At 36.1% G+C, this 23371-nt stretch overlaps 1 protein-coding gene across 1 annotated transcript in view; it reads right to left on the reverse strand.

Annotated features, from left to right (window-relative positions):
- The window catches only part of LOC102287685 (complement factor H-like), a 75416-nt gene that overhangs the window by 43282 nt on the left and 8763 nt on the right, over positions 1-23371 (reverse strand). The window contains exons 6-11 of the mRNA XM_070384791.1: positions 23062-23238; positions 18804-18980; positions 17706-17891; positions 17418-17597; positions 14860-15039; positions 8346-8514 (exon numbers count right to left, since the gene is read on the reverse strand). Coding sequence (XP_070240892.1) covers positions 8346-8514; positions 14860-15039; positions 17418-17597; positions 17706-17891; positions 18804-18980; positions 23062-23238 — 1069 coding nt within the window. The remainder of the gene's footprint in view (positions 1-8345; positions 8515-14859; positions 15040-17417; positions 17598-17705; positions 17892-18803; positions 18981-23061; positions 23239-23371) is intronic.

Below are 23371 nucleotides of genomic sequence, written 5' to 3' on the forward strand. Positions count from 1 at the left end.
ATCAATTAAAAACCTGAAAATGCCAGAGTAGACACCTAAACAAGACTCAGCTGTATGTTGTCTAAAAAAAAAGTCGCTTTAAACACGAAAACATGTTCAAGTGGAGATTGCAAAAATTACACACCTGGCAAAAGTTAACATGCGTCTGCCTACAATGCAGGACACCCGGGTTCGATCCCTGGGTTGGAAAGATCCCCTGGAGAAGGAAATTGCAACCCACTCCAGTATTCTTGCCTGGAAAATCCCATGGATGGAGGAGCTTGTTTGGCTATTGTCCATGGGGTCGAAAAGAGTCGGACACAACTGAGCGACTTCACTATCACTAATGTACATGGAACAACAGACTAGTTTCAAATAGGAAAAGGCTGTATAGTATCACCCTGCTTATTTAACTTCTATGCAGAGTACATCATGAGAAATGCTGGGCTGGAAGAAGCACAAGCTGGAATCAAGATTGCCGGGAGAAACATCAATCACCTCAGATATGCAGATGACACCACCCTTATGGCAGAAAGTGAAGAGGAACTAAAGAGCCTCTTGATGAAAGTGAAAGAGGAGAGTGAAAAAGTTGGCTTAAAGTTCAACACTCAGAAAACAAAGAACATGGCATCTGGTCCCATCACTTCATGGGAAATAGATGGGGAAACAGTGTCAGACTTTATTTTTTGGGGGCTCCAAAATCACTGCAGATGGTGACTGCAGCCATGAAATTAAAAGATGCTTACTCCTTGGAAGGAAAGTTATGACCAACCTAGATAGTATATTGAAAAGCAGAGATATTACTTTGCTAACAAGGTCCATCTAGTCAAGGCTATGGTTTTTCCAGTGGTCATGTATGGATGTGAAAGTTGGACTGTGAAGAAAGCTGAGTGCCAAAGAATTGATGCTTTTGAACTGTGGTGTTGGAGAAGACTCTTGAGAGTCCCTTGGACTGCAAGGAGATCCAGCCAGTCCATCCTAAAGGAGATCAGTCCTGGGTGTTCATTGGAAGGACTGATGCTGAAGCTGAAACTTCAATATTTTGGCCACCTCATGTGAAGAGTTGGCTCATTGGAAAAGACCATGCCTCCTGGGGCATCTCATTAAGAGGATGAGATGGCTGGATGGCATCACTGACTCGATGGACATGAGTTTGAGTGAACTCCGGGAGTTGGTGATGGACAGGGAGGCCTCGTGTGCTGTGATTCATGGGGTCCCAAAGAGTTGGACACGACTGAGTGACTGAACTGAACTGAACTGAATGTACTTCTTGGTTTGGATTCCCATCCTGTCTGATCTCTAAACACTGAAGTGTCCCAGTAACAAGTTCAGACTTTTTATTTTTATGTGTACACTCATTTCCTGAATGAGTTCAGCTAGTTATTGTTCAGTCACCAAGTCATGTCTAACACTTTGTGACCCCACGGACTGCTCATGCCAGGTTTCCATGTCCCTGACCTCCTCTGGAGTTGCCTAAGTTCATGTCCATTGAATTGTGATGTCACCCAAACATCTCATCTTCTGTCACCCTCTTCTCTGTCTGCCTTCAACCTTCCAATGAATCAGCTATTCACATCAAGCTTAGCTGAGGATTTTGAACATAACCTTACTAGCATGGGAGATGACTGCATTTGTCTTTTGATCTGAACATTTTTAGTACTGCCCTTCTTGGGAATTGGTAAGGATTGACCTTTTCCATTCCTGTGACTACTCCTGGGTTTCCAAAATTTGCTGATGTAATGAGTGTAGTACTTTTGTAGCATCATCCTGTAGGATTTTAAATAGCTCTGCTGGAGCTCAGCTAGTAACCTACCTTTAAATATCATCCATAGGTACAGCTGCCCACATCTATGTCAGATTTTGTGATCAGGCCCCAGCTGCTTATTCCATGTCTCAAAGTGGAATTTCTTGGGCTGTTAAATGTAACTATGGTACCTTTTACACACTTATATTCAGAAAACAACTGACTATCTTAATGTTTTAAGACAGGAAATGTCCCATGATTCCAACTGCTCAAATCTGGTCAACAATGTCATACAATAAACATGTTAGATTACATATTCAGACCACAAAAGAACTGGATTTTCAGCATCATTTTTTTTTTTTGCAACTAAAAATTATTCCAGAAAGGCTACTTTATCCTAATTTTGATTCAATATATCTTATTATATTCCCTAAATTGGGTGGACAGGGTGAGTAAGATATTCTACCTTTGCACTGAGGTGGTTTTCTCCAAGTTCCATTTAAACATATGACATCTATCTCCCCAAAAAGGTCATAATTCCCAATGCATTCATAACATGCTCTCTCACCACTTTGATATCTAGACTTCTGATTGTGTATAATAGCATTTTCCACTTGAGGTGGATTCACACAGGAAACATCCGAATAGAAAGGGAAAAAAGTCTCTCTTATATAATGATTATCATGAACAGCAAGGAGGAAATAGAATGTCAAATATATTCCATGGTTTTTTCAACAGTTCATCTGTCATGGAAGACTGCTAATTGTCATCAGTTTATATGTAAGGTTAAGGGAAAGGAAATAAAGTGATATTTCTCAGCATGAATTAAACTTCTGTATCTTAAATCTCTCCCCTATACCTCATTAGAAAAGTGATACACAATTTTTAGGGCACTGAAGAAAAAGAGTTTTGCTGGAAATCATGAGAGTTTTACTTCTTCTTTTCCAATCTGGATTCCTTTATTTCCTTTTCTTCTCTGAGTATTGTGGATAAAACTTCCAAAACTATGTTGAATAGGAGTGGTGAGCATGAACACCCTTGTCCTGTTCTTCACTTTAGGGGAAATGATTTCAATTTTTTTGCCACTGAGGATAATGTTTGCTGTGGGTTTATCATATATGGTTTTTATTAGGTTGAGGTATGTTCCTTCTATGCCTTCTTTCTGTAGGGTTTTTATCATAAATGGATGCTGAGCTTTGTTAAAGGCTTTCTCTGCATCTTTTGAGATAATCATATGGGTTTTTTCCCTCCAATTTGCTAATGTGGTATATGACATTGATTGATTTGTGAATATTGAGGAATCCTTGCATCCCTGAGAAAAAGCCCACTTGATCATGATGTATGATCTTTTTAATATGTTGTTGGATTCTGTTTGCTAGAATTTTGTTAAGGATTTTTGCATCTATGTTCATCAGTGATATTGGCCTTTAGTGTTCTTTTTCTGTGGCATCTTTGTCTGGTTTTGGAATTAGGGTGATGTTGGCCTCACAGAAGGAGTTTGGGAGTTTACCTTCCCTGATATTTTCAGGGAAGGGTTTGAGTAGGATAGGTGTTGAAAATAAAAGTGAAAGTGAAGTTGTTCAGGCGTGTCCGACTCTGTGTGACACCATGGGCTGTAGCTTACCAGGCTTCTCCGACTGTGGGATTTTCCAGGCAAGACTACTGGAGTGGGTTGCCATTTCCTTGTCCAAGGGGTCTTCCCTACCCAGGGATTGAACGCAGGTCTACCACATTGAAGGCAGATGCTTTACCCTCTGACCACCAGGGAAGGATAGGTGTTCAGTTCAGTTCAGTCGTTCAGTAGTGTCCAACTCTTTGCGAACCCATGAATCGCAGCACGCCAGGCCTCCCTGTCCATCACCAACTCCCGAAGTTCACACAGACTCACGTCCATCGAGTCAGTGATGCCATCCAGCCATCTCATCCTCTGTCGTCCCCTTCTCCTCCTGCCCCCAATCCCTCCCAGCATCAGAGTCTTTTCCAATGAGTCAACTCTTCGCATGAGGTGGCCAAAGTACTGGAGATTCAGCTTTAGCATCATTTCTTCCAAAGAAATCCCAGGGCTGACCTCCTTCAGAATGGACTGGTTGAATCTCCTTGCAGTACAAGAGACTCTCAAGAGTCTTCTCCAACACTATAGTTTAAAAGCATCAGTTCTTCAGCGCTCAGCCTTCTTCACAGTCCAACTCTCACATCCATACATGACCACAGGAAAAACCATAGCCTTGACTAGATGAACTTTTGTTGGCAAAGTAATGTCTCTGCTTTTGAATATGCTATCTAGGTTGGTCACAACTTTCCTTTCAAGGAGTAAACGTCTTTTAATTTCATGGCTGCAGTCACCATCTGTAGTGATTTTGGAGCCCAGAAAAATAAAGTCTGACACTGTTTCTACTGTTTCCCCATCTATTTCCCATGAAGTGATGGGACCGGATGCCATGATCTTCGTTTTCTGAATGTTGAGCTTTAAGCCAACTTTTCCACTCTCCACTTTCACTTTCATCAGGAGGCTTTTTAGTTCCTCTTCACTTTCTGCTATAAGGGTGGTGTCATCTGCATATCTGAGGTTATTGATATTTCTCCTGGGAATCTTTATTCCAGTTTGTGTTTCTTCCAGTCCAGTGTTTCTCATGATGTACTCTGCATAGAAGTTAAATAAACAGGGTGACAATATACAGCCTTGACATACTCCTTTTCCTATTTGGAACCAGTCTGTTGTTCCATGTCCAGTTCTAACTCTTGCTTCCTGACCTGCATACAAATTTCTCAAGAGGCAGGTCAGGTGGTCTGCTTTTCCCATCTCTTTCAGAATTTTCCACAGTTTATTGTGATCCACACAGTCAAAGGCTTTGGCATAGTCAATAAAGCAGAAATAGATGTTTTTCTGGAACTCTCTTGCTTTTTCCATGATCCACCGGATGTTGGCAATTTGATCTCTGGTTCCTCCGTCTTTTCTAAAACCAGCTTGAACTTCAGGAAGTTCACAGTTCACATATTGCTGAAGCCTAGCTTGGAGAATTTTGAGCATTACTTTACTAGCGTGTGAGATGAGTGCAATTGTGCGGTAGTTTGATTATTCTTTGGCATTGCCTTTCTTTGGGATTGGAATGAAAACTGACCTTTTCCAGTCCTGTGGCCACTGCTGAGTTTTCCAAATTTGCTGACATATTGAGTGCAGCACTTTCACAGCATCATCTTTCAGAATTTGAAAGAGCTCAACTGGAACTCCATCACCTCTACTAACTTTGTTTGTAGTGATGCTTTCTAAGGCACACTTGACTTCACATTCCAGGATGTCTGGCTCTAGGTCAGTGATCAATTTCTTTTCCATGGGGATTTCTGATTTCTCATGTACAATGTGAACCTCAGGGTCTAAGGCACTCTATTAAGATTTTCTCTATTTTCACTTCCTGGTTCAGATTTTTTAGGAAGGTTATAGGTGTTTTCTCTAAATTTTTGATAAATTCATCCATTTCTTCCTTTTGTTGTTCCATTTTATTCCAGTTTATAGTTGCTGATAGTAGATTTTCTCTTTCTCTTCAATTTTCATCCTTGTATTTTTGTTGTCCATTTTATTGCATATATTTGATTTCTCCATTTTCATTTCTAATTTTATTGATTTGATTCTTCTCCCTTTTTTTCTTGATGAGTCTGGCTAATGGTTTGTCTATTTTATTTATCTTCTCAAAGAAGCAGCTTTTAGTTTTGTTGATTTTTGCTATAGTCTCCTTTGTTTCTTCTTCATTTATTTCTGCCCTAATTTTTATGATTTCCTTCCTTATACTAACCCTGGGGTTCTTCTTTTTCTATTTGCTTTAGGTGTAAAATTAGGTTATTTATTTTTCTCTTGTTTCTTGAGGTAAGCTTGTAAAGCTATGAACCTTCCTCTTAGCATTCTTTTTACTGATTCCCATATGTCTTCAGTTGTTGTGTTTTCATTTTCATTTGTTTCTATGCATATTTTGATTTCCTTTTTGATTTCTTCCATTATTTTGTTGGTTATTAAGAATTGTGTTACTTAACCTCCATATGTTTGTATTTTTAATAGTTTCTTTTTCCTGTAGTTGACATCTAATCTTACCACATTGTGATCAGAAAATATCTTTGAAAGGATTTTTTTTTTTTTTTTAATTTCCAAGGCTAGATTTATAGCCCAGGATGTGATGTATCCTGGAGAATGGCCCTTGTGCACTTGAGAAAAAGGTGAAATGCACTGTTTGGGGTGAAATGTCCTATAGATATCAATTAGGTCTAATTAGTTCATTGTATCATTTAAAGTTTGTGTTTCCTTGCTAATTTTCTCTTTGGATGACATGTCCATATGTGTGAGTGGGGTATTAAAATCTCTCAGTATTATTGTGTTATTGTTCATTTCTCCTTTCATACTTGTTAGCATTTGCCTTATGTATTGAGCTGCTCCTATGTTGGGTGCATATATATTTATAATTGTTATATCATCTTTTGGATTGATCCTTTGATCATTAGGTAGTATCTTTCTTTGTCTCTTTTCATGGCCTTTATTTCAAAGTCTATTTTATCTGATATGAGTATTGCTACTCCTGCTTTCTTTTGGTCTCCATTTGCATGAAATATCTTTTTCCAGCCCTTCACTTTCAGTCTGTATGTGTCCTTTGTTTTGAGGTGGGTCTCTTTTAGACAGCATATATAGGGGTCTTGTTTTTGTATCCATTCAGCCAGTCTTTGTCTTTTGGTTGGGGCATTCAACCCATTTACATTTAAGCTAATTATTGATAAGTATGATCCCATTGCATTTACTTTGGAACAACAACATTATTATTTTTTTTCTATTAAATGATAATGTGTCCTGGTATGGACCTCTTCAGGTTCATCTCTCTTTGGGACTGTCTGACTTCTAGACCTGAATGTCTCTTTCCTTCCCCAGGTTAGAAAAGTTTAGCTATTATTTCTTCAAATAAGTCTCTGTCTCTCTCTATTTTAGATCCCCATAATGAGAATGGTACTGATGTTGTCCCAGATGTCTGTTAACCTATCCTCATTTTATAAAGTTTTTTTTTTTCTTTTTCCTATGCTGTTTGGGAAGTTTCCACTACCCTGTCTTCCAGATCTCTGATCCATTCTTCTGAATCCTCTAATCTACTATTGATTTTCTCTAGTGTATTTTTCATTTCAGCTGTTGTATCCTTCAGCACTGTTTAGTCCTTCTTTATATTTTCTTATTCTTAAAATTCTGTTTTCATCCATTCTTCTCTAGAGTCCACTGAACATCTTTATGGTCATTACCTTGAATGCTTTATTGGGTAGATTGCTTATCTTAACTTTGTTTAGTGACTTTTCTGAGATTTTGTCTTATTCCTTCATTTGGAATGCATTTTTCTGTCTCCTGATTTTACCTAACTCTGTGTTTATTTCTAAGAGTTAGGTGTATTCCTGATCTTAGAGAAGTGGTCTTATGCAGAAGTCTATGGGGCCCAACAGAATGTCCCCTCTGTAGGATCTGTGCAGCAGATCTAGATGATATAGGGGTGCCCTTCTGTTGTGTCAATGCCAACTACTCTGGGTGCACTGGTAGGCAAGGATCCCACCTCCTCCCCAGGTGGCTGACAGACTGTGCCTCATGTGGTGGCTGCCAGCCCACTCATAGGCAGGATGAAGTGTTGATGGAGCTGGCTTCAGGGCCTAAGCGTACTTGAGCTGGTGATATCACACCCAAGAGCAGGGTGAGATGCCAGTGTAGCAGCTGTGGAGCCCAGTGGAGTCTGGGGTTGGTGCTGTCATGCTGGTGAGTTGTTAAGCCTCTGGTGCTAGTAAGCTATGTATGTGTGTGTTAGGGAGAACTCTAAAGTGGTACTTGTCTCTCATGATGGCTGTCACCAGTATCTATGATCCCAGTTGTCTCCTATCTCTCTAGAAGTTTCACAAAGATAAACAAATTAGTCTAACCCAAGCCTCTTTCCCATTGATGCCTCTTCACTGGGACACAGAGTATGGGAGATTTTGTATGCCTTTAAAGAACAGAAGAAACTCTGTTTCCTAAAGCCCTCTGGCTTTCTTGTGCACAAGTTACTCTGGCCTTCTAAGTCAGAATTTCTGGGGGCTTATTTTTCAGGACCATGACTCCCAGGCTGGGTAGCCCAGTTGTCCCTTCGTTCTTGCCCTTTTGATCATTAGGAATAAAATTTGCATAAACATAAATTTTACCTGTTATTTGCACAGTAGCCCAAGGAGTTTGTCTGTGTTTCACATCAGAAGTGAAAGAGTGTTCATCAGTTCATAAACTGAAACTGTGATTTACTGTTTCAAGATAAAATGGAAGAGACAGAGAGGACTTCATCTTGCTGATCCATACAAAGATTGTGTGCATGCTCAGTCACTTAGTCATGTCCAACTCTTTGTGACCCAGTGGACATTCTAGCCCACCAGGTTCCTCTGTCCATGGAATTTCCCAGGCAAGAACGCTGGAGTTTTTTGCCACCCTCCTCCCCAGGGGATCTTCCCCATCCAGGGATCCAACCCATATCTTCTGCATCTCTTGCATTGCAAGAGGTTTCTTTACCACTGAGCCACCATGGAAGGATACAAAGGTTAGAGGAGTATTAATCTTCTTTAAAGAATATTTTAAACAAACTTGTGCATGCACTACTTACCAATACAACGTGGGATTGACTGCCATCTCCCATCCTTGCACACAATTTCTTCTGCATCTTGAATTAAATAATTTTCTTTACATAGAATTGATATTTTTTCTCCATCCTGATATTTCACTGTAGTTGTCATATCTCGAGCATTGGCTGGGCATGATTGTATTTGTGCTTCTGAAAATATTAAAATTAGATTTCTTGATTAAAAAGCATAAGTTCAAATATTAAAGGAAAATTTTTCAATAAACAGAAAGCTCTAATGATATATCATAAATGATCAAATAATATGATACTCTGTAATTACACTGTTAAGCTTGTTTAGCACTTCAGTATATCACATTTGGTTCATAGTCTTGTGGTCTTTCTTGTAGTTTCTTCCTTTTATTCTTCCTGTGCTCAATCTTGCATGATTTATGTAAAACAGATTTTATTTTTTCTAACCTTTAGGATGCCCTAATTGAATTGCTCACCCAGTTATAGGTACTGAGGAAAAACTGCTATCAGGGTCTCTTTTTTTTTTTTAGCAGATATTCATGATCAGATATATTGGACTTGGATTGAAGCCCTCACCAATTTTTCTACCATGGGAGTTGATCAGCCAGATAGAAACTACATTTAGTTAATAAACTATTAATGTGATGCTGATTCTTGAACAAGGTAAGAGTTAGGTAGGTTCACTGGGATTTAGAGTGTATTGTTTACAGTTCAGTACTCTCCTGGAGGTACAATTCACTAGCTTGCCTGCACTGTTAAAAGATAAATACACTAATGAATGCACCTTTAACAGATTAGAAAGCCTGGCTTTTTGTACGTGACCAGAGGGTATAGAAGATCCCTCTGTAAACTGTGTCTGAGTCCATCAAATAGGGATACATCAAATATCCAATTCATAATCTGAAAACAAAGGCTGTTGTGCTCAACTGAGGGAAGACTGCGTGAATACACCTGGAAGAATTTGGAGCCTTTTTTGACTCCTTGGTTTTGTTTTATCCTGTCATACTTCATTTCTATTTCATTAGAAACACTATGCAAGTATAAGCTGGAAACACATAAATCCTTTCAGGGAGCCAACATTTTGTATTAAATTCAGGGAAATATTTGACTGAATACACTTTATTCATCATTAGTAATATCATCAGATTTTCTATTCTGATCTAAGTCAATAGGAGTATTTTTTGTGCTGTGTTGTGCTTAGTCACTCAGTAATGTCAGACTCTTTGCGACCCCATGGACTATAATCTGCCAGGCTCCTCTGTCCATGGGGATTCTGGATTCTCCAGGCAAGAATACTGGAGTGGGTTGCCTTGCCCTCCTCCAGTGGATCTTCCCAACACAGGAATCGAACCGAGGTCTCCTGCAACTTGGGTGGACTCTTTACCATCAGAGCCACCAGGGAAGACTTGGAATAGTTTATGTTTCATCAAAATATTTCTCTTATTTCTGTTTTAACTATTTTGACATTTTTATCAATGTATTTTCAATAATTTATTTTTTGTCTGATGTTTAAACATTTTTGTCCTAATAATTTTAATTTGTTAAAAGTCTTGCAAAAGTTAGTCTATACTACATTTCCCCATAAACTGAATATTTTGCAAATCAGCTATTTATACTTTTTAGCTTATTATAAAAATTGACATTTTAATTTTAGTTTTTCTTTCCTTCTATGTTCTTTGGATGTATGTTCTTTTCTAGATTCTAGATTGTACTACCTATTACTTAAGTCCTTTTTTTTGTAAAGCAAGTTTTAATCTATACATATCTTTGTTTTTTGCTGTATACCATAGATTCCAAAGTATACAGTTTTCATTTTACTTAATTTAACATATTTTCTGTCAGTAAATCACAGAAAAATTTTTTTTTTAATTTCCAAGTTTTGTGATATGGGTGAATAAGTTGTTTAGCTAGCATTTCTTTTAATTTACAATTGCTTTTAATTTATAGAGAATAATTTGAGGACACATTACATGAAATTGATTAGGAATTCTTTTATCACATGAAAATAATCAGGTGTTTTAAATTAATTAGCTATATTTCAATAAATTAATGTGGACTTCCAGAGAAGGCATATTATGAAAACTATGAAGACCTATTTTATAAATATTAAAAAGGTAATTCACAAGGACTAAGCCATTATAAATATATAATGTATCTAAGAATATATCAGAATACATGAAGCAAAGATGGGCAGAACTGAAAGAAGAAATAGACAAATCCACACCCCTTGTTAGCAATTCTGAGAGCATTCCTACTCTGATGGATAAAACAACTAGAAAAAGCTATTTTAAGATATAGGTACATTTTAGAACACTATGAACAATGTTAACCTGATCTAGAAACTAGAATATACATATACTTTATATGAAATGGAAACATCACAAAGATAGACAATATGCTGTGCAACAAAGAAAGAATAAAATTCAAAATATTAAAAATTTACAGAGTGTGTTCTATGACAAGGGAATTAGATTAGAAATCAATAAGAATAAATTATCTATGTAATCACCTGATGATAATCATCAAATTGTGTACAGTAAATATATGCAGCTCTCTAGATAACAATCATACCACAGTATTACTGTTAATGGAGAATGAATTATTTAGAAAATCATAAATATGTGAGAATTAAACAACACATTTCTAAACAACTGTTACATCAAAGAAGCCACTAGGAATATTAGAAAATATTTCACATACAGTTAATTGAAAATAAAATTGATACATATTTATAAATTTTTGAGGCACAGGTAAAGCAATACTTAGAAGTAAAAAAAGGTAGTTTTACAGGTTTAGATTTAAAAAGCATGATGGTTTGAATCAATGTTATCATTTTTATCTTAAAAAATGAGAGAGTAAAATTAAAATGAAGTGATCAGAAAAAAGGAAAATTAAGTCCACAAGAGAGAAAAAATTGAGAAAGATTAATAGAAAAGAGAAAACAGAAAATTAAGAAAGTTAAAAATCATGAATATTAACAAGATAAAAATCAGACAAGAGAGGAAATGGAAGAAACTGTGTTAAAAATGTTAATTTGAAAATAATAACTTTGAAAAACAAAACTCTATTCACAAAATAAAGGAGGGAAACAACTCTCAATACCAAAAATGAAAGAGGTGAGATTACCCAATATACTATAGGATTAAAAGAAAAATAGAATGTTATGTGACTATTAGAAATGATTTTACATCAATCAATTTCATAAGTTAGGTAAAATAGAGATATTTCTTGAAAAATGCAACAGTCACACAGTGATAAGACAATGTAGAAAATGTGAATAGCATACTCCCTATTAAAGAAACTGAATTCTTCATCAAGGGAATTTTTTGAAGAAGCAAACTGGATATCAGATCTCACGTGTGCTCAGTCGTGTCCAACTCTCTGCAACCCTATGGACTGCAGCCTGCCAGGCTTCTCTGTCCATGGGATTCTGCAGGCAAGAATACTGGAGTGGGTAGCCATTCCCTTCTCCAGGGAATCTTCCCTACTCAGGGATTGAACCCGGGTCTCCTGAATTGCAGGCAGATTTTTTACTGTCTGAGCCCCCAGGGGAGCCTATTTGTATGTCTGGAAAGATTGAAGCAGAAATAAATAGAGACATACCATGTTTATGAATTCAAAATTCAATATGGTAAAGAAACCAATTGTCCACAATTTGTTTCTCATTACAAAGTCATCCTGTTCAATATACAACCCAACATTTTATCAAAATTTGTAAGTCTCCCCTGAAATTTCTATGTTCAAAACCAAAATAACTAAAGTAATTTTGAGTGAGAGGAACATACTTGGAGACTATTATCAGACTTTCAGCCTGCTAAAAAGCTAGTTACAAAGGTAATTTGGCAGCAGTGAAGATAGTTAAGTGACTAAATATAAAGTTCAGAAATAAATCAACACTTTCATAGTTAACTGATTTTTCACTTCAATGGCTTTTCCACACATATTCTTAAAATAATTGACAATCCATCCATAAAAAATCAACTCCTACTTTATGCAATCCTCAAATGTTAACATGAGACAGATAACATACTTAAATATACTCACATAAAATTATAAAGTTTCTAGAAGAAACTGTAGAACATATGTACTTCACTACCTGTAAATGTTACTTGTTTCCTTTAAAGATGCAGTTGTGTAGCAAGCTCTTTTAATTTTATATTTGCTATTAATTTATAAACATGAGTTCCTTGAAATTTGTGGGGAATTCCTTCATCATATGAAATAATAAATTGTTGTATTGACTATAAGCCTTTGATATTTAACAATCAAATATATATTTCTGAAAGAGATGGGTACAGACCAAAAATTGAGAAATTTTATAATCAAAAGCAAGAGTTAACTGGACATGGAACAACAGACTGGTTCCAAATAGGAAAAGGAGTTCATCAGGCTGTATATTGTCACCCTAAATACATAATGCTGGACTAAGAAACAATGCTGGAATCAAGATTGCCGGGAGAAATATCAATAACCTCAGATATCATGAAGAGAAACTCAAAAGCCTCTTGATGAAATGAAATGGAGAGTGGAAAAGTTGGTCATTCAAAACGAAGGTCATGGCATCTGTCCCACCCACTTCATGGGAAATAGATGGGGAAACAAGAAACTGTGTCAGACTTTATTTTTCTGGGATCCAAAATCACTACAGATGGTGACTGCAGCCATGAAATTAAAAGACGGTCCCCCCTTGGAAGGAAATTATGACCAACCTAGATAGCATATTCAAAAGCAGAGACAACTTTGCCATCAAAGGTTTGTCCTAGTCAAGGCTATGGTTTTTCCTGTGGTCATGTATGGATATGAAGAAGGCTGCACCAAAGAATTGATGCTTTTAAACTGTGGTGTTGGAGAAGACTTTTGAGAGTCCCTTTGACTGCAAGGACATCCAACCAGTCCATTCTGAAGGAGATCATCCTGGGATTTCTTTGGAAGAAATGATACTAAAGCTGAAACTCCAGTGTTTGGCCACCTCATGGAAGAGTTGACTCATTTAAAAGACTTTGATGCTGGGAGGGATTAATTCAAGAGGAGAAGGGGACAACAGAGGATGAGATGGCTGGATGTTTTTCTAAATAGATTTAGTCTGGGTTAATCTGGGAGTTATTGATGGACAGGGATTTTTATATTTGGATTCTTTATAAAAGGTTGGACATGATTCAGTGATTGATCTTATCTGACAGTAAATTTAGAATAATTTATAAACTTGAATATTGAAATTTGTTGGGAATTCTTTCATCATATGAAATATTAAATTGTTTTAATTTAATTATATTTAATAAGCTAATATAGATTTCCAAACAAGGTGCATGACAAAAAGTAAGAAATATTTTATAATTATAGAAAAGTTAATTCACAAGGGCCAACAATCATAGATATATAATGTATAATATACAACACTGTGCTTAGCCACTAGGTCGTGTCTCACTCTTTGTGATCCCATGGTCTGCAACCTGCCAGGCTCCTCTGTCCTTGGGGCTTCTCCAGGCAAGAAACTGGAGTGGGTTGCCTCCATGGGATCCTCACAACACAGGGATTGAACCCAGGTCCCCCCCAACAAGCAGATTATAGACTGATCTACCAGGGAAACTCAAGAATCCTGGAGTGGGCAGCCTAACTCTTCTCTAGGGGATATTCCTGATCTAGAAATTGAACTGGGGTCTCCTGCATGGCAGGCGGATTCTTTACCAGCACAACTTCCAGGGAAGCCCATAATATACAATGTACATTATGTATCAGCATGGCAGTTATTTAGAAGCTTGTTGTTTAATTCCCAAATAGTTATGTTTTTCTAAATAATTTATTCTACATTAATACAGCTTTATTGTTATATGATTTTTATATTAGGATCTTTATAAAAGGATGAATTATGAGGTTGAATATTAGACAGTAGATCTGGTTTTCTATTGATTTGAAGCTTCTTTCTAGATATTCTAGGCTTGTAGAAATTGGTAAACATATTGAGGATAGGGAGTCAAGATCATGGAGCCAAGATAGGGAGAAGATTGGAGAGCAGAGAAACACAGATATTAAAAGTGGAAAACTGAAATGAACCTATTCAATTGGAATTCATCATGTAAACATGACTCAAGACTTTTCAAGATAGTTAAACAAAGAAATAGATGACTAGATAGATACATAAATATATATAAGATAGATATACATAGATTGATACATATAGATACATTGATAAATACATAATAGTTCAGCATAAACATAAGTACATTTATGTGTAATACACAAAATCAGAAACAATGCTTTTTTCTGTAAAATGAGCACACCTACTGCCCAGATGTTAATTTAAAGTCACAAAGTCTCTGAGTGGTTTTTCACATAGCTGATTAAGGCACATTATACAATTAATATTTAGACACAGTATTTTGATTAGCTTCTAAATTACCTTGCAGATGGAAAATATTTGGAATGATAAATAGATAAATTTCCTTGAAGGACACAAAGATACTACTTTTACAAGTTAGAGAGATATAGAATACATTTTTTAAAACATTATGGACAAGAGATTACCTTCTTTGCAGTCTACTTTAGGATCCCATTCTCCATTTATACAGATTGAGTGTTTGTGTTCTGATTTTCCTCGACATTGGTAACTTTTGTTGGTGTTATGGTCATATTCAATCTTATGTGCTGGTTTCCCCTCAGGTGGAAATAATGTTGACCATTTACACTTCCTAAGTTCATCTGTTGCTATAAAATGAAAACATTCTCTTGAAAAGACTAATTCTAAAGAACCAAATAGCCAATAACAAAAAATAGCTTATTTTGTCAATAAAATAATGATGTTACAATTTCTGCCTACAAATTCCACCAGCCAAGTTTTTGCTGATCAAATTGCATGAGATGAAAAATTATACATGAGCCTGAGTCTTGCATCCAGTTTTTGAAATTTCAGAGAAAATACCCATCCTAAAGATTTCTGCCTTTTTGACTGGAATACTTTTTGATGATCTACATAGCAAATAGCTATCACATGAATAAATTTGGTCCCAAACTTGAAATCTGTGCAAATGTTCATATAATTTGCTTGTTGACCTTAAGCATCTCTACATTATTTTTAATTCACAATCTTAAAACAATAAAATAAAAACAATTTTCTGTGGACAAAGCATACAAAGTTGCTACTTTATATACATTTTTTTTCAAGAAATAATATGAAACATAATAAGAAAACTACATCCAAGGTGTTTTGTATAGAATCTTAACTTTTAAGCAAATCTTTTACCTGACACCAAAAATAAACAAACACTTGAAATAAGAAGATGGGTACTTAAAGTTACAACCTATCTTGTATATACACTTAGAGTCTTTGAGCCACTATGTTATGTATCAGATCATTATAATGCAATATAAAGCCATGATAACAATTTTTTTCTAGCTCCAGGATAAGTTAAATATGGACTAAAAAAGCTTTATATATATATACCTATTTTATAAATTCAATGCAGGTGGAAGTTCTTTTTGAATTTGACAAAATATCTGTATAGATCTTTGGCAGTATATGTTAATGATTTGTTAATGATAAAGGTTTAAGTGAAATGAATAAAATAAGGAAAAGTCAAGTAGGTAGTCAAAGAAAAGTGATGATTTCAAAATGAAACTCTGAAAAAATAAAATAACAAGCTGAATTGAAAACACACTAAAGGCTTGAGAATTAGCCTTGTTTTTAAGTTTTGTTCAGGGTGTTGAGGGACATAAAACCAGTAGTATTCTTCAAGGAATGGTGGCCAAAGGAAGATGTATACTCAAAAGGAGAAATAGTGGCTGTGGGCCTCATCCTATGATGGACTGATTTCTGGAAGGAAAGCAGACGTATTTTATTAGGAGAAAATAAGCATAGTAGGAAGAATGACAAGCTAGATTAGACAGAGTTACAAAATAAACCTCGAGAGAAGAAAACTGGAATAAGGTCTATTATAGCAAAGGGGGACTACATTAAACTGAATACAGGTAGAGGATTAACCTTTGCAAGGAAAACTCTGAGGTCAGAAGAGTAATAATTGAAGCAAACATTTTGGCATTAGGTAGAATGAAAAGTTAAATGAGGTGAGGTCATTTGAGGAGATAGAAGAGGACAAAGATGAGGTTTGGTCTTGAAGAACTGGCAATACCTAGGACAATAATGTGTTCATGAAAATGCAGGGATTAATAAGCAAAAAATTACTATTTAACTAAATAAACTCCCACTGAATGTCTCCCATCTGTCAACTGGTCTTTTGAGAATGGGTCTTTTGACATACTGTCGGCAAAGAAAACAGCTATCAGTCCCTGCCCTCACTCAGGGCCTGAGCCAAAGCCCTGCCTTCTTCTTGGAATAATTAATGACTAGAAATATAATGAGTTAATAGGCCTGGACATCCAGGGCTGTCTTTGAATGCAGAGCCCAGGAAAACTCCAGGAAAAAGTCTATTCCAAGAGAAAAAATGAAAGAAGGCAGCTAACATTGATTCTCCTGGTCAGTCATCAAAGACTTGGTCATCCAAAAGTCAGGATGAGTCTCTTACAGGAAATGTGTCAGGGCAGGTTCCTGGCCCCACCCCAAGTGCCTCCCATGACAGAGTTACCTACTAACAGGGAGGGCTGGAGCCCACCCTCCCCAGCACAGTAAATTTTCTTTGCAGAATTTGAAACAGATAGAGAAATTATCAGTTAGAAGCTTGAGAGAGGCAAGATTCCTACAGAAATGTATCAAATGGGTATTTTCCTCAACTATAATTCCTGGTTTCCAATGTTCTAAAAGAAAGAGTACCATATAAAAGCAAAAATGGCATTTCTGCAATGATAGTTGTATTTTCCTGATAACTAGTACTCCCATTTTAATCACATGAGTATCTATCAGTAAGATTTAGTTTCACACTTGTCAAGATAAACAATGTCCAAATCAGGACAGAAAGATAGATAAAATTCTATTGCTAGTTTATATTTTTCCTCTTTAGACACATATTGGACTATAAAAATCAAATGTTTGGGATCATTATATTTTAAGATCTGACATTCTCAAGGATAACTCTAAATTTCAACAGAATGGCTGCAAATACTAAAGGTCAATTTGAGATATGTATTCTGACCAATGCACTGAGGAGGCTGGGTCCACTCTCCACTAATACACGTGATAAATCTGGGTCCAATCATTGTAAATGCTTCTCTGCAACTGAACTCAACCGAGTCTCCATGGTGATAGGGAGGGACAGAAGGTTTGATATCACTGTGATCAAGGTCAGGTATATTTCCACAGGTACGCTCCTCCTCTGAAAATCCACAAAAATATTTGTCTTTAAAATATTATTTAAATGTGTATATAGATACAAATAAGAGTAATGATTTACCTTGAAATATTACTACTTTTAATACATTACCAATACACACAGGTAAAGCTGTCCATTCTCCATCAACACACTGAATTTTATGAGAACCCTTCATCAGAAATCTGGGGTTGCAAGCATATTCCACGACCTCATTGTGTGCATATTCTTCTTTGTGTATTTCTTTCCCTTTCCCATTAAGAAGTTGAGGAGGTGGAGCACACGATTTTACTTTCCTTGCTGTAGAAATATTGCATAAATTATGGTTACATTGTGTCTTATAACTGAAAAATCCAGCTAATGCAGAAATTTATTTCTCTAAATGATCAATTTTATTTGTTATATAATTTATTTTAGCATTCTTAAACAATGAAAAAAGAATAGTGTTTACTGATTCTGTTACTCATCTTGAACTAACATATTGAAGTCTATGTATGCTCAGAAAGCATGTTCATTATCCAGACATGCTAAATAAATATGCAAACCAGTTACTCAATCTGGGTGTATAAATTATAGCAATACTTTTATTCCACAGAAACACTGTGTGAAAACTTTTTGAAAAAAATATCATTTGAGAGAAGCATTTGAACAGTTTAACTTTGATTCACATGATTTGATACATGTGACTGAATTGATTTTAAGTTACTTGAACACTCTTTAGACATACTTGAGGACACTAGATGTAAAGCCCACAGTATATAAACTCTCCAATATTAATGGTAGAATTGCAGGAAAAAGGAAAACTAACAAGAAATCCTGCCAGTGTCAGGTTCCTCATGCATTTATGTGGATTCTCCACCACATATTTCAAGAAGCACCTGGAGGTTAATTTCTTAAAGAAGGAAAACTGAGGTATCTACTACCCAGCACATGTCCTTGGTGGGTATGCTGCTGCTAAGTCATTCAGTCATGTCTGACTCTGTGCAACCCCATAGACAGCAGCCCACCAGGCTTCTCTGTCCCCAGGATTATCCAGGCAAGAATACTGGAGTGGGTTGCCATTTCCTTCTCCACCTTGGTGGGTATATCTCTGCCTTAATGCATTAGACTATAGATGCACTGGAAGTGGACAGAAAATTAAGGGAGGGAAATAAAAAGGTTGATATCTGAAATCCCAACTCTTGCTCCAACAACTGTCAGATAAATATTTACCTTTACACGTTGGAAGTTTAGGGGACCATCCAAAGTGGTAGCACTGAACTGAATCTGCTCCAACCATAATACGGCCTTGACTGCAGGAGAATTTCAGCACATCTCCAACTTTATATGTTTCTTTCCTGGGATAAGCATTTAAGTATGGATCCATTTCGGGAATACTGCATTCTCTTTCTATCAAAAAAGATAAGTAATTGAGTGAGAATATTTAACCATTGCAAAATAAATATTATTTGTGTCACATAAAATGAGGTGCTGGATACTGCATACACAGAACACACATTAATGTTCTTCCTTGAAAAACATTATGTTAGGTTTTATACATCCTCTGCATTCATCTGGGATTTTGAGAAATATTAAGGTATTGAGCAGCAACATATATGCCTGATAATTTATTTGTAAAGTCAACTTGTTAATACTGGATCTGATTTTATCACTGACATTTACAAAATATAATGCTACTTTTTTGGTCTCAAAATGTAGAAATATTCTCTCAGAATAAAAAAAAACACAATTTTAAAATTGAATACAAATGAAAAAATGATATAAAAAATATAACTGGGAAACTAGAACACACAAGAGAGACATTTCTCTTATATTTGAGTTACAGGTACATTAAAAATCACTTAATTTTATCTACAAGTGTAGAAATCAAACTGAAACATGAAACAAAATGAGTAAACATGTTCAAGGTCACATAGGCATATTCTAGGTGTCTTGATTATAGGTATATGACAACACAAACATCTAATCTTATTGTACCTATAAATGAGCTTAACTATTAATATATGTTTAATTATTCTGATTCATTTTAAAAATGTATAAACTTATCATTGAAAATGTGTAAAATCTATGAAATTTGTAACATTGCTGTGTGTGGATTAGTCGCTCAGTTGTGTCTGACCCTTTGTGACCCCATGGAGTATAGCTGGCCAGGCTCTCTGTCCATGGAATTCTCTGGGCAAGAATACTGGAGTGGGTAATCATTCCCCTTCTCTAGGGGATCTTCCTAACCAAGGGATCAAACCCAGGTCTCCCGCATTGTAGGCAGATTCTTTACCATCTGAGCCATCAGGGATTGCTACATATTATCAAAAATTGCATTATTCTTTATTTGGAATCTTCCTATTGCTAAATCATTTATAAACTTCTCAATTGGAATTTAAGAATTAGAATCTCACCAAAAAGAAGGATCATACTATCTAAAATTTTCAAACATTATCATAAAATTATATATAAGCTAACTAGTTTTAAAAGTAATGCCCCCTCCCCCAAAATCAATAACTTTGTTTCTGCTTTTTTGTTGTTGTTGTTTGTTTCTGTTTCTGTTTTTTTTTAATGTTGAGTTTTGTAGCTTAGATGAGAGGTTACTATTGATGAGAATCATTGGGATTCCTTTCCTAAAATTCTATTCCAAACTTCCACATAGCAATACTTCTAATTTATGTGATTTTGTTTACATATTTTATGTTTATCTTATGTAAAATTCCTATTTTATCATACTGTGTTAAATATTGGTTTAACAACAACAAAAAGATCTTGGCATTAGGCTTTTTCCAACTGCTGTCTTCACATAGAGTGACTGTAAGAAAGACATGATCATCTTAAAAGCCTTTCCCTTTACTTAGAATTGTTAGTAGCTCAGTTGTGTGGATCATCTCTTGTGATCCCCCTGACTGCAGCTCACCAAAATTCCATGGAATTCTTCAGGCAAAAATATTGCAGTGGGTTGCCATTCCCTTCTCTAAGGGATCTTCCCTAACCCAGGGATCCAATCCAGGTCTCCCGCAATGCAAGTGGATATTTTACTGTCAGGTGGCTCAGAAATTTTGAAAGTGAAAGTGTAGTCTCTCAGGTATGCCTCTTTTTGACCCCATGGACTATAGCCCACCAGACTCTCTCTGTCTGTGGAATTCTTCAGGCAAGAATACTGCAGAGGGTTGCCATTCCTTCTCCAAGGGATCTTCCTGACCCAGGGATTGAACCCAAGTCTCCTGCATTGCAGGCAGATTCTTTACCATCTGATCTTTTTAAAATAAGCCAATTGCTTTGCTGCCATGGCTGCTGCAAAGGCATGTGCCTCTGCTGATGAATGGTTTCCAGGCTTTCTTTGCATAGACGTCTTCCTACATAAACTTGATCTGCAGTCCCTCCTACTTTCTAAGCACTTGGATTCTTTTGTTCTTAGAATACACTTATTGGAACAATATAATAGAAATATTTTTACTTTTTGGTTCATTATTTGCTTTAATTCATCTTTTTTTTTTTTTTTCATACTGGCATGAAAGCTCTTGAAAGACATACCACTGTCCCCCACTGTATTCTTCACAATTACTCTTAGGCCACTTCTGGCACATATTAGGTGCTTGCTGACAGCCTGAAAGTGAAATTACCTGGGCTCTGAAAACTGTTGAACAAGCCTGGCCTGTTCCTCTAACAAGCTTCCCCTGTGTGTCTATCTGAAATCTCTATCCTGAACCTCTTGTTCTCTGTCACAACCAAGCCTTTTCAAAGAGTTATGTCCACATGCTGTATTGCATTTCTTACTAATAATTTATTTAGCAGGTTTTAAGTAGGTTTTCCCCTGTCTACTCCATCTGAAACTGTATCTCTCACAATTAATGTTGGCACCACATTTTAAGTCTTTTAACCTGGCTTATTAACTGAATTAGAAGTATTCATTAGTGTAACTATTCTAATGTAATTAGTTTACAATTTCCTTGAATAAACTGTATGGTAGGCATTATGACAAGTGTATATGAATAATTTATTTTAATAACTAAAAAATCTTTTGAAATATTAGAACATTTGTAAATATTAAATCATTTTACAGATTCAGAGGAGTGAACAAACTTCAAACAGGTTGTTGCCCTTAGATTCATAGTTAGCAAATGGTGGAATTGGATATAGAACCATTTCAGGCTGATTCCATAGAAATTACTATTAGTCAATTTATTATCCCTTGTTATTAAATCATTTTCTTCTGTCCAATCTATGCAACATTCATTCTGACATTTTTTCCTCCTAAATTCTCTGGGTCCTCCTTTCTTTCTGTCCACTTTGCCATCTATTCTTCTTCTGTCAGACACCTCAGTGTTGGAAACTTCAGGACTCAGTCTTGAGCTTTCTTCTATTTTCATTCTACATTCTTTTCTAATCTGATGTCATCATTTAGAGAGTGATAATCTCATGTGTATATCTCCTGCTTAAACCTATGCATTCAACACTACAGTTGATGTATCCAATGTTTATGGTCCCCATTGGCCCAACCACAATGTGTTCAGGTCAAAGTTGTGATGCTCTTGCAAGAGTGTTCTTTCTCCTGCCAGTACCATGTATAAAGTCATTTCCATTTGCTTACTTGTTATGAGAAAATGGTATTCAAAACATGAGTCCCTTCAACTTTTGCTCTTTCTGACAACCAACATTTAGCAACGTTATGTGCATTTATTACCAGGAAAATATATCCCAAATCTATTCTCTGCTCTGAATCACTTCAGCCAAGAATTTATCTAATCCCCACACTTTTTCACCCCACATGGTTTTTGAATCTTCTCTTGTCCATCATAAGCACAGCATACAGAAAAATCCACAAACGGCCTTCAAAAATCCAAATAAAATTATATCATTCCTTTTCTTAAAATTCCCTATGGCTTTTCATGAATCATAAAATCAATCAATGTTAATATGCCTTGAAATAACCCAGCTCATCTTTCCTTTGCCTCATATCAGCTTCAGCTCATAAAATCCTCTCTCATTCAGAAGAATCTGCCCACCTTCATATTTTCCAAATATTACTTTGCTGCCAAAGTTTGCACATAACTCTTCCCTTGACTTGGGACACTCAACATCCACTCAGCTTACCAGAGACTGAAGCCCTATTTTCAAACCTGGAAAAAACACATCTGATTGGCAAAATAAAAGAGATCCATGTCATTGTCCTCAGAACTTGTCAAAGTCAGAAAATAAAAAGCACCTGTCAAAACCTGCAGAAGTTAACATTCAAGGTAGGAGGTATAAGCAGACACTTACAAGCAAATACTTGAACAGGTTGCAAGACCCTGTCATTTTGTATTGAGTGAGTCATTGGACTTTAAAACTTCCCCTCCTTCCAGTTTACATTAAAGTAGAAGGAAGCATCATTCCTTAAAGATGATTCTAGATCTGTGTAATTTGTAAAAATAAAACACTTCTGACAATTACTGTTAAATTTTGCTTATCTTCAAGGAAAGAACATCTGGAAAAGAGTGCTTACCATAGCATGCAGCTTTATCAGACCAGCCGTCTTGACTACATACTATGGAGCCTGTGGTACGTCCATCTCGGTTCTCATACCCATCAAGACATTCGTAGTCCAGCCTGTCGTTCAGCCTGAACCACGTGCCATCACTTTTGACTCTGGCCTTCTCAAATACTGGCCTGTCACAGGATTCTAAGGGATAATGGGATTGTGATTTCATTTCTAATATTATTTAGTGGGCAATTTGATTGAGTTTCATCTCAAGGGAAAAGGGCTTCACCAATTAGTATGTACTAATCATAAAAAATTAGCCAAACATGCCAGT

The sequence above is a fragment of the Bos mutus genome, chromosome 16 (genome assembly GCF_027580195.1).
Source record: "Bos mutus isolate GX-2022 chromosome 16, NWIPB_WYAK_1.1, whole genome shotgun sequence".
NCBI lineage: Eukaryota > Metazoa > Chordata > Mammalia > Artiodactyla > Bovidae > Bos > Bos mutus.